Source organism: Gekko japonicus, unplaced genomic scaffold (assembly GCF_001447785.1).
Source record: "Gekko japonicus isolate JY-2015 unplaced genomic scaffold, Gekko_japonicus_V1.1 scaffold113, whole genome shotgun sequence".
Taxonomy (NCBI): domain Eukaryota; kingdom Metazoa; phylum Chordata; class Lepidosauria; order Squamata; family Gekkonidae; genus Gekko; species Gekko japonicus.
In genome coordinates this window covers 669,784-683,973 of record NW_015160211.1, presented here as the reverse complement: position 1 = coordinate 683,973, position 14,190 = coordinate 669,784, and the positions used below count along the sequence as shown (strand labels likewise).

The 14,190-nt window shown below is 47.0% G+C and overlaps 1 protein-coding gene across 1 annotated transcript in view; it reads right to left on the bottom strand.

Annotated features, from left to right (window-relative positions):
* The window catches only part of QSER1 (glutamine and serine rich 1), a 59,015-nt gene extending 56,635 nt beyond the window's left edge, over positions 1-2,380 (bottom strand). Inside the window, exon 1 of the mRNA XM_015409786.1 lies at positions 2,091-2,380. Coding sequence (XP_015265272.1) covers positions 2,091-2,218 — 128 coding nt within the window. The 5' untranslated portion in view covers positions 2,219-2,380. The remainder of the gene's footprint in view (positions 1-2,090) is intronic.
* Between the last annotated feature and the right edge of the window lie 11,810 nt (positions 2,381-14,190).

Below are 14,190 nucleotides of genomic sequence, written 5' to 3'. Positions count from 1 at the left end.
ACACAGTCTCTGGTTGCCCCACATCTTGTCTACTTTCTAGCCAGAGCAAAGTGAACTGTGTCCCAAAACATACGTGCTGCTAAAAGGTACCCGCAAACAATCCCCCCACTGGAGGCCAAGAGGTTCCTCAACATACCCTGCTCTTTAAGGGCTGAATCAGTTCTTTTCTACCCATGGCAAGCACTGCACAAGTAACTCTTTTTAGCACTTTATTTGCCAACCTGAAAGGAAGACATAAATGCCTATGGTTGCTGCTGTACCAGCTTAGGTACTGGGTTCAAATATCAGCACAAGGATCAAATTATAACCAGACCTTGTGCTGGGACTCTTAAACCCAGTTTTATATACACTAAAAATGCATAAGATTTGGCTATAGCACCATACACACTTTTCAGAAGCCTACTGAATTGCCTAAGGCCATTACTCATTTCAGACATTTTGGTATATCCTGGATAAACTGCAGCCTCCTCTGCGTTAACAAGCACCTCTTTCCTCATTTTGCCCTACCTCAGATACAAGCTGCTTTTTACCATAATGTGCACAGCTGTCACTTGGATTAGGAACAGAAAAGTGAACTGCTCTAACATTGTATCAGAGTGCCTGAACAATTCAATTAAAAATAAAATGCTTTTTTCTAACCCCAAACAGATTGCCTACCAGGCAGGCTTAGCATCTAAGTTACATTAGTGTCTTCACATTTTGTACCAACTCCCAAGAAGATTCCAGGTTTAATGTGAGACTTTGACAGAAATCCATGGAGTGCCATAATTGTTTTAGGAGGAAGCTGAACCTTTTTTACTAAATTTTTTTTAGAAGACATCTCTACGCACACTTCAAGAAAAATCTGATATATACCAGGACAGGTTACAGTGTACCACTTCTGGGGGAGAAGAAATGCTTGTCTTGTATATCTGAACAACGCCTCACAGAACATATGAAGCATCCTATTCACTTACTATATTTTACTCTCCCAGCCCCCATGGTCTGAGAACCGTTGGACAAGTTTCGGCAGGAAATGCGTTTTTTAAGTTGTTGAACAAAAGTATTTATACTCAAAAGGCTAAGAAATCTTTATCCATAGTAAAACAACAGGATGGCATAATGAAATCTAAACGATGGAAAAAAATACGATGTCCATGAGCTCAAAGCACTTCCATGGTGGTTGCACCACGAGATCACCAAGCGCTCCCAATGCTCATCCCCGAAAGGCAGCGGCTGTCGTTCAGCAATTTTATGCACGCAACCTCCGAGGAACACAGGGTATTGTTCTCTTTACACTCCTTGCCCGCATCAGATCGTGCGTTCGCAAATTTGGCCACGCCTTCTGGTGCCTCACTTTTAACACGTTTCCCCACATTACCTGATACTTATGGGGCTGGACTCCCCACCCCCACCCCGCAAGACGTCGGAAAAGTCGATGCAGAAAACCGGGCTTCCCCTAGGCCACACAAAAGGTAAACATGAACTCTTGAACCCTGCCTGGTGAACACACACCTTGGAAAAGGGAAGACAGTAGGCAACTTCCACCACTCAAGACGACATTCTTAGCGGCTAAGGCACCCCCAAAGTAGATATGGGGTGGGGAAGGGGCAGGGGGGGAGATACGGTTACCACTTGCCATGCTAAACCCTCATCTCTATGCAGGGGTAAAGAAAGAAAATGCCCTGACGGTGGAAAGCGCGACTTACAATTGCATTCCAGCGCCGAATACGACTCTTGCCGTCTCCCACTGACCAGCACGGTCCCCTTTCCTCGCCTCCCCACCGCCTGCCCCCCTTGCAATTGTCACACACCCCTTTATAACCTTCGGTACATACCTTCACCCCAAACTGCAGCGTACACCTCAAGAGTGAAGTAAGGCTCGCTTGGGGCCCAAGTGCTCCCCTCCTGGCGGGCCCAATGCCGGGACACGCGTTCCTGTGGTCCCCCCACCTTCGGAGAGCCACCTCTGCGCCTCCCGCAGGGACAAGGGGAGCCGCCCCAACCCAGAGGAAAGCGGAGGCACCCCCGAACACGCCCCGCGTCTACGAGGGCGAACGAAGGCCTCGTCTCAATCCCCGGCCTTTCCTGGCCGGTGGGGCCCTCCTTACCTGGGCTTAATGCTGCTGGCGCCCCGCTCGTAGGCCCAAGCGGTGGCGGGCTGCGAAGACGCGACGGCTGCGACCGAAGCCAGCGGGTCAGGGAAAGCGGGAGCTAGCGGGTAGTTCCTATCCATCATCGGAGCCGGGGGAGGAAAGGGACACGCCGCGGCTCCGCTTCGGGCCTGGGCGTGCGAGGAGAAGGAGGCGGGGGGCGGTTGCCGAAACCGAGCAGGGTGGGAGCGACTCCCCCTTTTCTCTCACATGAGGAAGGCAACGGCAAGCGGCCACCACACACCCCCCCCCCCGGTCCTCCCCTCAATTTCCGCTGCGAGGGGCGGGAGAGCGGCTTGGAATCTGGGGAGTTGCGGCGCGCAGCGACGGAGGCGGCCGCGGCAGGGGCTGCAAGCAGCCCAGGCGGAGACCCATGTCGGGCAGCCACTGCTTTCCAGGATGCCCCTCCCACCTCTCCGCCGCTGACTGGGGCTGATGGGCTTCTGGGGTGGGGAAGCGGCTGCCCTTGCCGCTGGCGGCGATCGGGGGCAGGAGGCGGAAGGAGCAACCAAAACCTGACCTACAGGGCACAGCTGGGGAAGACCGCGCGCCAGAATTGCGGTCTCCAGGAAAGAGAGATTGCCTGAACTCAAGGATCGGTGGGGATGGGAATTAAACCTGCGCGTTTGTGTTTTGCCTCTGCAACTTTCATGATGCATACTATAAAATACTTTGTGAGTGAAATGTTTGGGCGGGATTCCGTAACGTTTTCTTTCTTTCTTTTTTAAATAATCTTTATTAATTTTAAATTTAATCATAATACAGTGCATCCGTCTACAAGAATGTCATCTAAATGGAAGGGGTCTAAACCTACAAGGTTAACCACTTCAGATACAGAGAGTTAGGGGGGAGAATATCTAGAATCTGTAAATAGGAGACTACAGGGAACCAAGCTGACACAAATGTGGAGTGGTGTGGGGTATCTGATTGTGCACACCTGAGCGAATCAGCAATTTTTGCCATGACCAGGTGTTCCCATAGTTTGTCTTTCCAGTCCGAAGAGAATTTACCAATCGTAACGTTTTCTTGATGCGGCGTGTAGGCATGGAGTCTTCCCGTGCACACCTTCCACCTTTGTGTATGCAGTTGGAATGTTTTACGGGAACTCGCTAAGATATAACGTATGAATATGTCATTTATGTTCACGTAGAAGATGAGCAGCTTTTTCCCCCTCCTCAATCCTGTTCTGTATGTTATATTATTTTAGGTGTGACTGATATCTCAGCTTTTGGAAGAGTGGACATGGTGCTTGCTGTACAAGTGTACTGATCAACGAATCTCTGTTGAATGCATGCAGAGGAAAATCCGGGTTTAATTTCTGGTTTATTACATTTTATTCCTACCCTTCTAAAGAGTTCGTGGTGATAGACATTTACGCCATCATGAGGCAGGCTAGTAACTGGGTGAGGCTCATAAAGTAAGTATCTTACTAAGCATGTATTTGAACCATGTTCTTCCTAGTATAAGCCCAAACCACACTGGCTATCAGTAGGAAATGGTCCAAACTCTTATAGAGGGATACAGTTTCCTTGATTGTACTAACTTAGATTGCAGGTAGGGAACTCACATGTATAAGCAGCATAGTTAGAGTATCTGCTCACAGGATATTCCAGTAGCTTCTACCATAAGTAGAATGTGCCCAGCTTTTTTTCCATTGAAGGAGCAACTGCAGTTGTTCATGAGCAGCTTGGCTACACAAATATAATATCACATTCAAATAGTTTTGTGCAGGTAACCCCAACAAGGATTATCTGCACCAGCTCTAAGAGTGCTGTACAGTCCTATCCTCCTTTGTACTTGGCCAGACTAGGGTATGATTAGAACTCTTTCTTATTTGTAGATTGGAGTAGCTCCTACTTATATGCGTGTAACTCTAGTGAAATCCTAAATATGTTTGCTTAGAAGTCCTTTGTTCAATAGAGCTTTTTTGTTGTTCAGTTGCACAGTCGAGTCCGACTCTTCGCAACCCCATGGACCAGATCACGCCAGGATCACAATCTAAGGGATTTGCTTACTAAGTCAGTACTAACTACTCCTGTGTAAATTAGGAAGGTTTGTATTGGAGATGCAACATCTGCTTTACATGTAGATGGTCCCAGGTTCAATTGCTGCCATCTCCAGTTAAAACAGTCAGGTTTTAGGTGATGTGAAAGACCTCTGCCCAAGATCTTGGAGAGCTGCTGCTAATAGAGTAAACAATACTGACCTTAAAGTCAGTGAAGAGAGGCAAAAATTGCTCTTCCCACATACACTCCTGCCATATCCACAGATTTCCATCAAAGCATTGAATCCCTACTAACTTTACAGCCAATCACAGCACATCTGTCTAATTCAGTTCATTTTGTGCATGTGGCTGCCTCCTGCAAACTTTATGCACAGTGCCCCAGGTTCCTCCAACCTCTAAATCCCAGTGCCAGGAGGCAACTTCAGGGGAAGGTCTTGCCCTCAGACGCTTGATTTTGCTGCCTTTATTTGAGGATGATTACAATTGAATAGAATATGAGTATATGTGGTATATTTGAAACTCAGGCATGTTTGTGAAAAATGGGATGGGTCCAGTTTAAGAAACTGTATTGCAATTGATTTGTATATGGCTAAATGCTGCATGGCAGGTCGCCTTGTAGAGAACCCTAGGATACCATTGAAGCTATTGAGCGGGATGAGATACATTTTTTCTGTGGTTTTGAATTGAGATATGCATTATACAGTCAATCCTGTCTTTCTATGTATATTTATGATTGCTTCACAGTTCCGTTTTACCAGTCACTGTTGAAGATCATTGAAACATCTGATTTATACCTGGGAGAGACATACGGCTGTTATTCTTTCCACAGTGGGCGTCTTCTTCTGCAGTTAATTTCTGTTTGGAGGTCTATGGAATTACAGAGGAGCCTACTGTTGGTTTTGAACACGTTCTTTTTGTAAGACATGATTGTTATTTTTATTTTTTATTAATAAAATGTAAATATAAATGCTTAATTGTTATGAGCAATCTGTTGGATAAGTGCCTATACATTCTATTGGGTTATGACCATTAACCCTTCTTTGTATTTTAATGAATGCAATATACAGTTTTGAGCATATATAGTTGTGAATTGTGGGTGGTCTTACCTTGGTGGGTGTTATTTGTGGCTATACTTGTACGCTAAGGGTTCCCTATTGTCTTTGGCATGCTACTCTTCAACAGCAGCCACTTTATGAAAGTCAGTGTGATGTAGCAATTCGAGCTTCAGAGTAGGGTCTTTGAGACCCAGGTTCGAATCCTATCTTGCTGTGGAAGCTCACTGGGGGATTTTGGACCAGTCACATACTTTCAGCCTAACCTACCTCACTGGGTTGTTGTGCAGGTAAAAAGGGGGAGAGGGGAATAATGTTAGCTGCTTTGGTCCCCACTGTGGAAAATGGTGGGGTATAAATGAAATAAATCATAAATATAGCTGAAGATGGGAGGTAAATAAATGGTTGATGAATGGCTGCGAAGGAGGTTGATGAATGGCTGTGAAGGAGGCAGGTAAAGGGGAGATGATATGGGGGTTGCCAGGTGGACGGAAAGGGGAAATAGTGTGGAGAGGTGAATACAGGGGAAAGTGAAATGCCACCCCATAAGTCCTTGAGGGTTACTTATCAAGTTAGTGGGCTTGGCCCAGTGGCTGGCACCACACAACTGCATCCTAGTTTTTCTAGGTACTGGCTGCTGGAGGGAGGAAGCTTAAGACAGAGGTGCAGATAAAGTCAAGTTGGCTGTTGGGTGGCAAGAAGATAACAGTTGCCAACTCCAGGTTAGGAAATTCCTAGAGTATATGGGGTAAAGCCTGGGGAGGGTGGGGTTCGAGGAAAGGAGGGACCTCATAGGGCTATAATGCCATGGACACTATCCTCCAAAGCAGCCATGTTCTTGATGGGAACTAGGCTTGCCAACCTCCCGGTGAGGGCTGGAGACGACCCAGAATTACAACTGCTTTCCACATGAGAGAAATCTGTTCCCCTGGAGAAAATGGCTGCTCCCTTGCCAAACCTCACCCTCCCAAGGCTCCCCCCCCCCATCTCCACGAATTTCCCAACTTGAAGCTGGCAACCTGAAGGGGGACTGATCTAATGAACACATGAGACTGTCAGACTCTTGGTCCATCATAGTCAGTATTGTCTACTCAGACTGGCAGCAGCTCTCCAAGGTCTTAGGCAGAGGTCTTTCACATCACCTACTGCCAGATCTTTTAACTGGAGATACCCAGGATTGAACCTGGGACCTTCTGCATGCCAAGCAGATGCTCTACTGAGCCACGGTCCGTCTCTGTAGTTTGGAGATCCATTGTGATTCCAAGAGATCTCCAGGTTGACAACCCTAGAAAGGAGAAGAGGAAGCTGGAAAAGGGGAAAGGCTATGGGGACTTTCAGGAAAGGAAGAGGAAGTAGTGGGGGAGGGGGAATTGAGATGCCTCCTGCAAATCCTTGCAGGTTCCCACTTGTCTCTCCTAATTCTGCATTGCACTTGAAGGGGATGAGGAGGTGGACAGGACCCCCAGCGGAAATGATCAGCATACATCCAGTTCTGCCACTGTGGCATTCTCGACCTTTGAAACATTCTTTACAGATACTGTTTTCTAGCATGGGGCAGTATTGATAGGAACACTTGCTGCTCTGTTATGCAGCTTTCAAGCGCACAGGAGTCTGGCTTAAGCATAAAAATTGCAACACTCTTCCTTTTTATTTTTTGCAGCCCATCCTCCACAGCTGCTGTTGAATAAAAGTTGTGCCTGTTTAGCAGAACATACAATCTCTCAGTGCTCTATCAGTTAGCAGTTAGGGTTTTTCTTCCACTTACATATTAGCTACACCTACAGCTTCTTCAGGCTCTGGCCTCTTCAAGACCAGCTTACCAGAGAATAAGGAAGATTCCTACCAGCTCTGAAAGCCCTGTGGCGACTGCCAGCAATGCTCCCTCTAAGCTGTGGAGCCTTGTGAGCAAAAATTCTACTTTGTGAGCTACTGGCATTAAAGTTGTGAGCGAGCAATTTGGCTGCTGCATAAATTAGTTTGCTCTGGAGCCATCATCCCTGAGCAAAGACAAAAATGTGTGAGCCAGAGGCTAAAAAACTGTGAGTTAGCTCACACTAACTCAGCTTAGAGGGAACACTGACTGCCAGTGAGATAAATAATGCAGCTGACCTGGTTGAAGGGGAGGAGATGGATATGTGATCTGCTGGGATGATGAGCAGCAGCTGTAACCAGTCAAGCAAATGAGCAGGGGGTAGATGTAGCTGGCCAAAATAGGGAGGGACTAAGCCTGTAGCTTTTTGTGTGCTTAACCAATAATACTTCCACTCTGGTAAGCCCTCAGTACTGGTTCTGTAACTGGGCTCATCTCATTTTGGTCACTGGCTGGGTGAAGGAAAGATTTGTGTCATGTCCTAGTTCCTAGACCTCAAGCCAAAGCCCCAGTATGAGTTTTTTGCTAAGTTTTCCAGTGACTATCCCTCTGCCTGAAAAAAGGTTGTTTCCCATCAGCATGCCCATACAGTGAGGCTTGAACCCTTGTCCTGAAAATAATTTTTCACATGCAGCTTCTCATAGGGGTGTGAACCTGGATGATTCCTGTGATCAGAAATGATTTTTTAAAAAACTACTTCTATGTCCCTGGGTTTTGTTTTGGTTTTTGTTTAGCAAAAGACTCTGTTTTTCTGATGGGGTCCACCAGTGGGATTCAGCCCCTTGCTTGCAGGCACTTGCTGCCTAATCTGGCGAGTTTATATTATCTCACTGTGTAAATGGAAGCACTGTATTGATCTCCAAGAACTGAGATTCTGCTTGAAGGGTTTGTGTGGTATGGGTAAAATGTAATTGCTCCCATGCTTGTATATTCCTGGAAAAGGGGATGGTGCCCTTTCTTGGAATAGACAAGCAGGGGATTTGAACCACTGATTTGCAGGCACAACCGATTTTCCCATCTACCTTTGTGGTATTTGGAACACAAACCAAAGCACTATTAAATTTGCACCATGCAGATGCAAGGGATGAAGAAGATGAGGAACAGTTTGCTTAACATCCTTGGGGACATTGCTGCTGGCTGCTATTTGCACATGACAGTGATTGCCCTTGGGAGCAAAATTGTGATTAGGTGTGCAATTGCTAGGCTTTGTGGCAGAAGCAGCTGGTTTGTAGGCTGGCTAAGTGCTTGGGATCAGTCAGGTTTCAGGTGCCGGGCAGAGAATTTTAGCTCTTTCATCACTTTTTTTTTAAGCTTAGCTTTATCAAATCAGTGAACTTCCACGTGTAAAGGCACTCCTCCCATCTGGCAGGAAACAAAATCTAAACACTCCACACTGATTGATAACCCTTTTACCCGTTTAAGCCTAGTATCTTCTTGAGTTTAGGTTAGCAAAGCTTCAAGGCAAAGCTTTCCTTCTCCTTCCTTCCTCCTGTTAGGGTGGAGCCAAGGCTCTGCTTTTGTTCTTGTTCAGTTACTGTCTCAGGCAGCTGGTATGGTCAGTGATAAGCTTAAAAATTCAATGCAAAGGATCTAAATATCATTTTGTTTTGTTTTCTGGTAAGTGTGTGTATTGCACTATTTTGGTTTTCATTGGTGGGGAACAAATCAATCTTTTCATCAGAGGCTGTTGCCTCCTTTTCTGCATGGCTCTTACATAGGAAAGATTGTTGAAACCAGTGATGGTAGCTACAGCCAATCAGAGACCAACAGTCTCTCTTGTCTGCCAATAGTGATAGCCTGTCTTTCTCCTCCTGTTCGGCGACACAGAAAGTAAAAGAGACTGATTATTCATTCAAAAGCCACAATTAATAGTATCCTATATTCTTATAGTGAAATCAGTCATGTCTTTGGATACATAAATCCAGTGACTGGAGTTGTGAACAAGGAAGACATGTCTTTCTACAAACCTGAAAAGGGCTCCAGGTTTGCAACAACAACAAAAATGTGATTGGGTGGTTTAAAAAAATCTGAAAATAATAAAAAGAGCACCTATGGCTTTAAGCAATGGATTCTCTCAATGGTAACCACAGTATTCCAGGCTTCAGTTTCTATGAGTAAAAAGGCAGGGGGTGGGGATGGGGACAAGGCCCTTTTTGGGCCTATTTTGGCCTTTGAGGGAGGATTCATTGGGACCAGGCCTAAGGTTGCCAGCTTCAGGCTAGGAAATTTATGGAGATTTTGTGATGAAGTCTGAGGAGTGCAGGGTTTGGGGAGGGGAGGGGCCTCAGCATTGTATAATGACACAGGCTCCACCCTCCAAAGCAGCCATTTCCTCCAGGGGGACAGATGTCTGGAGTTCAGTTGTAATTGGGGGGGGATATCCAGATTCTACCTTGAGGTTGGACACCCTAGGCCTGGCAGCAACATCTGGGTGATTTAATACTACCCAACTTGCATGACTCAAGTAGTCCTAGCTGCTTACTACTGTTCAACAGTAGCCAGCCTATGAAAGGCAGTGTGATGTAGCAGCTAGTGCTACATCTGCAAGACCAAGGTTCAGGTCCCCATCTTGCTGTGGAAGTTCACTGGGTGATTTTGGACCAGTCACATACTTTCAGCTTAACCTTCCTCGCAGGGTTGTTGTGCGGATAAAAAGGCGGAGAGGAGAATAATATAAGCTGCTTTGGTCCCCACTGTGGAGAAAGACCATAGTTTTCCTAGGTAGAGTGTGCAGGGAGGCAGGTGGTGGAAAGCTGAATTGGGGCAGGTAAGGGTAGATTGGAGGTTGGGAAATTCCTAGAGATTTGAGGGGTGGAGCCTGGAGGGGGTGGGATTTGAGGAGGATAGGACCTCAGACAGGTATAATGGCAAAGATTCCATCATCTAAAGCAGCCATCTCTTCAAGGGAAAATAGCGCTGCCAACCTCCAATTAATGGCTGGCAATCACCCAGAATTACAGCTGCTCTCCAGATGACAGAGATCAGCTCCCCTGAAGAAGGTGGCTGCTTTGGAGGGTGGAACTACGCCATTGTATGCCTATGCCATTATACCCTGCTGAAGTTGCTTCCCTCCCAAGGCTTCACCCCCAAATCTCCAGGAATTTCCTAACCTGGAGCTGGGAACCCTAAGGGAAGCTGATCTCTGTAGTTTGGAGATCCATTGTGATTCCTGGAGAGGCATTGCTGCTAATGTTGCTGTGGGTTGAATGGGTGTGAGTGTGGGAGAGTGATGGGGTGGGGGGCAGAAAGAGAGGAAGTGACAGGGATGGAGGAGTAAGAGAACAGGTGGTTGGAGGGAGAAAGATAGAGGGACAGAGGAGTAGGGGGAGAGGAGAGGAAGCAAAAGTTGGGGAGAATGAGATAGCTGCTCTTGCAGGGTCCCCACATGTGTGTGTGTGTATTTAAAATGTACTAGTACACTGCTTTTGGTTTTAGTTTACGAGTTTGCTTTGGATTGGATTCCAAACCTGCGCGGGGGTGGGCATAGCTTTTATTTAAATTTAAAATACTTTTAAATTATCTCCCTTCTTCCCCACACTTGGATTTCCTGTGTGTGTGAGCATGGCTCTGCCTCCTATGGCAGCCATTTTGTCGTTGTGTGTACCACACGATGTCGGAAATCCAGAGGGGCCCACAGACTCAAAAGGTTGGAGACCTCTGGAGTAGGGTCTGGGAGACCATGGTTCAGATCCCCACTCCTCTGTGGAAGCTTGCAGGGTGATCTTGGGTCAGTTACACTCTCTCAGCCTAAGCTACCTTACAGGATTATGGTGAAGAGAAAATGGAGAAAAGTATATGATGCTGCTTCGGGTCCCCATTGGGGAGAAAGCATTTTTATAAGTCATAAAAATAAATACTTGCCCTTGAGCGCTCTACTCAGTTTTATTCTCAAAGGTGTAGGGAGGTAGTGCAGAATGATCAGATAATAGGTTCTGGGGCTTGCTCTATTTTAAGGCTGAGTTGCTTTTTTTAAAAAAAGCTGCTACCACAGCCCTGACCTGGATATCCCAATCTTATTGGATCCTGGAAGCTAGCAGGGTCAGCCCCGGTTAGTATTTGGGCAGGGCTATTTTTGGGCAGGAATCAGGAACGGAGTTCCGGCTAGCTTCAGAGTTGGCCATGCCCACTACGGCCAAAACCTCTGTGTGCGTGGCTACAGAGGGAAGGCCTGGAGAGCGGTGACCCCCCCCGGTGCAGAGGCGGGGGGGCCGGGGGGGGGGGGGCCTGGAAGGATCGGGGATGCAGCTGCGGGGCGCCCAGGCAAGCCAAGGGAAGGCAGTTTAAACGGCCTCCCCTTCTCTCCAAGGGCCGACTTGCCCGGGCAAGCCAAGGGAAGGCATGGGGTTGTGGCCTAATATGCTAACGAGCTGTGCTGTCAGGGGTATGGCCTAATATGCTAATGAGTTCCTGCTGGGCTTTTTCTACAAAAAAAGCCCTGGATGGGAGACCACCAAGGAAGTCCCCAGGATTGCTACACGGAGTCAGGCAATGGTGAACCACCTCTGAATGTCTCTTGCCTTCAAAACCCACCAGGGGTCACCGTAAGTTGGTTGAGACTTGATGACAAAAGATGAAACTAACAAAAACCTGCAGCTCAATATCTGCCTGTAAAATTGTTCCCTTAAAAGGTTATGGAGCTGGAGGTAGTAGTCTTGATTGGGCTCAAGAATCTACTCAGTCTCTGGCCTAATTTTTAATTTTTATAAGAAAAATACTGTGTGAATGCTATAGATCATATTTGCCTGAGTAAGAAAATTATTTTTGGTGAGGGAGGAAATAGAGGGGTGCTGACTGAATCAGTAGATTCTTGGGACTCAGCCAGGCTCATGTTTTCTTTTAACACTGAGTAGAAGAATGGATTTCTACAGGTGCACCTTATGCAAATTTACAAGAATACAATGGTAAACGCTTGCCACTGTTGGCCTAGGTAACATATGAAATAGTGAATTACGGTATGTAGTTTAGGGTGTTAACCAATGCAGTTATGCATAACTGCAGTGGTTACAATCCTGAGCAATATGCCTTAAAACCCAAGCATTGCTGTTGTATTTATTTAATAGGAAGAAAGTTGAAGGGTAGACACAGGTGATGTGGAAAGTGTTCCATATGGTTCCTCACCACACCATGACTAAAATACCTCATATGGTAACTTTTCATTGCACCGTGACTCTTGCGGAAAGATGATGCTCTGCATCAGAGGTCATTTCGGGGGGGATCGCGGGGGATCGCAGTTCCCCCGGGTGAGGTACAGGGGGCGGGGGGCACATGACGAAGCCCCGCCCCCTGCTTCCGGCCGCCCCGCTTCCGGCCCTCATTCAGCCAGGAGGAGGCAGGAGAAGAGGGAGGGTAAGTTGCTTCCTCCCTGCCTCTCCCCACCCCTGCCTGCCTGGGGCCAGGGAGGGCCTTCGCGGGACTTCCTTGCACTCCCGCCGGCCTTGCAGGTCCACCGCCGGCCCCTCATGGGGCTCGGCAGTGGAGCTGCAAGGCCGGCACCGGCGGCCGGGACCTTTGGGGGCGGGGTGTGTGGCCTTATGACACACTTCCGGTGATGTCAGGGTGTGTGGCCTTATGACACACTTCCGGTGATGTCAAGGGGTGTGGCATATGCTAATGAGTTATACTAATGAGTTCCCCTAGCTCTTTTTCTACGAAACGACCCCTGCTCTGCATTAGAAAGTTAACACATAAGACACCTGAGTCACTGTGCTCCCAGTACAGTCATGGCCTGGTGACCGGCTTTGTGGAATAGTTTCCATGCTAACTTTTCAGTTCTGCTGTCCGGGGCTAGTCCTGCATCACATCATGTAGTAATTTATTCACCAGTGTAAAATAGATAATTGTGGGTTCTGTAAAATATATACACAAATATATTCAGGTGGGTAGTGTTGTGACAGGTGAGTGTAAGATGCTTTTGAATTACATCCACGGGACCCAAACCTCAGGGAAGAACACTCTTTCCCAAGGAAGGGAATAATAACCCACGTAATTGCCAGCTGAGTGGAGATGCCCCTTCATGGCAGTTGGGCAAATGGGAAGGATGGCTATTTGGATGACCTGAGTGAGGCAATAATGGAGGAAGACGTCCTCCGATCTGATTGCAGGAAAAGAGTACTGAGTGACCCACGAGGAGCATCAGTTTCCAAACTCAGGTTTGGGTGAAGGGAAACCCATCCAACTAGGGCAGGAAGTGTTTAAGAGATCTGGACACCCGGTTAGCAGTGCTCAAGCCAGACCAGGAACAAGGGAGGGAATAGAGGGATGTCTGCCTCTGTTTCATAAGTTCCTGTGAGCTTGTGTTCATCCCATGGAGGGGATGCCAAGGTAACATTTGTGTCTCTAGAGCTTAGAATAGCTTCAAGTATTTTTATTTCCTTTCTTAATTCTGCAGCAGTCCTTAGTGCTTCGATACACCTTTTCCCCATGTACATGTGCTCTAAAGCTGTGTCAAAATGAATAAAGATCTTTCTCTTTTAAGAACTCAGTCTGTGTTCATAGAGCCTCACCCGTGTATCTTGCAGTTTTGTCCACACATACAAAACCATCTCCTGGCTAGGCTGGTAAACAGGAAAAAGGTAGGTGGAAACTAGGAACATTACAAGCTGGGCAACCATCAACTGCCACCAATAAGTCTGAGAGTATCTTCTGCCAGATGGAGTCATATGTTTTACACTCTGTACCTGTGTTGCCATTTAGGAGCATGAACTCTAATCTGGAAGAACCGGGTTTGACTCCCCACTTCTCCACATGCAGCTGCTGGTGTGACCTTGGGTCAGTCACAAGTTCTTTCAGAGCTGTTCTCTCACGAGCAGTCCTTGAAAGAGCTCTCTCAGCCCCACCTATCTCACAAGGTGTCTGTTGTGGGGAGGGGAAGGGAAAGGAGATTGTAAGCCACTCTAAAACTCATTCGGGTAGTGAAGGGTGGGGTATAAATCCAATCTCTCTGTCCCCCTATGCTTTTACAGGCAAGTGCATGTATCATGTTCCAGGGATGACAAGCTTCTCTCCAGACTTCAGATAGCAAGACTGAATAGGCATGGTGAGTTTCCAGACATCAGACAAAGTTCAAAATACAAGGAAGTTAAAATAATAAAATAATACACATGATCTGTTCAAGTTTTTGGGCTGAGTAAG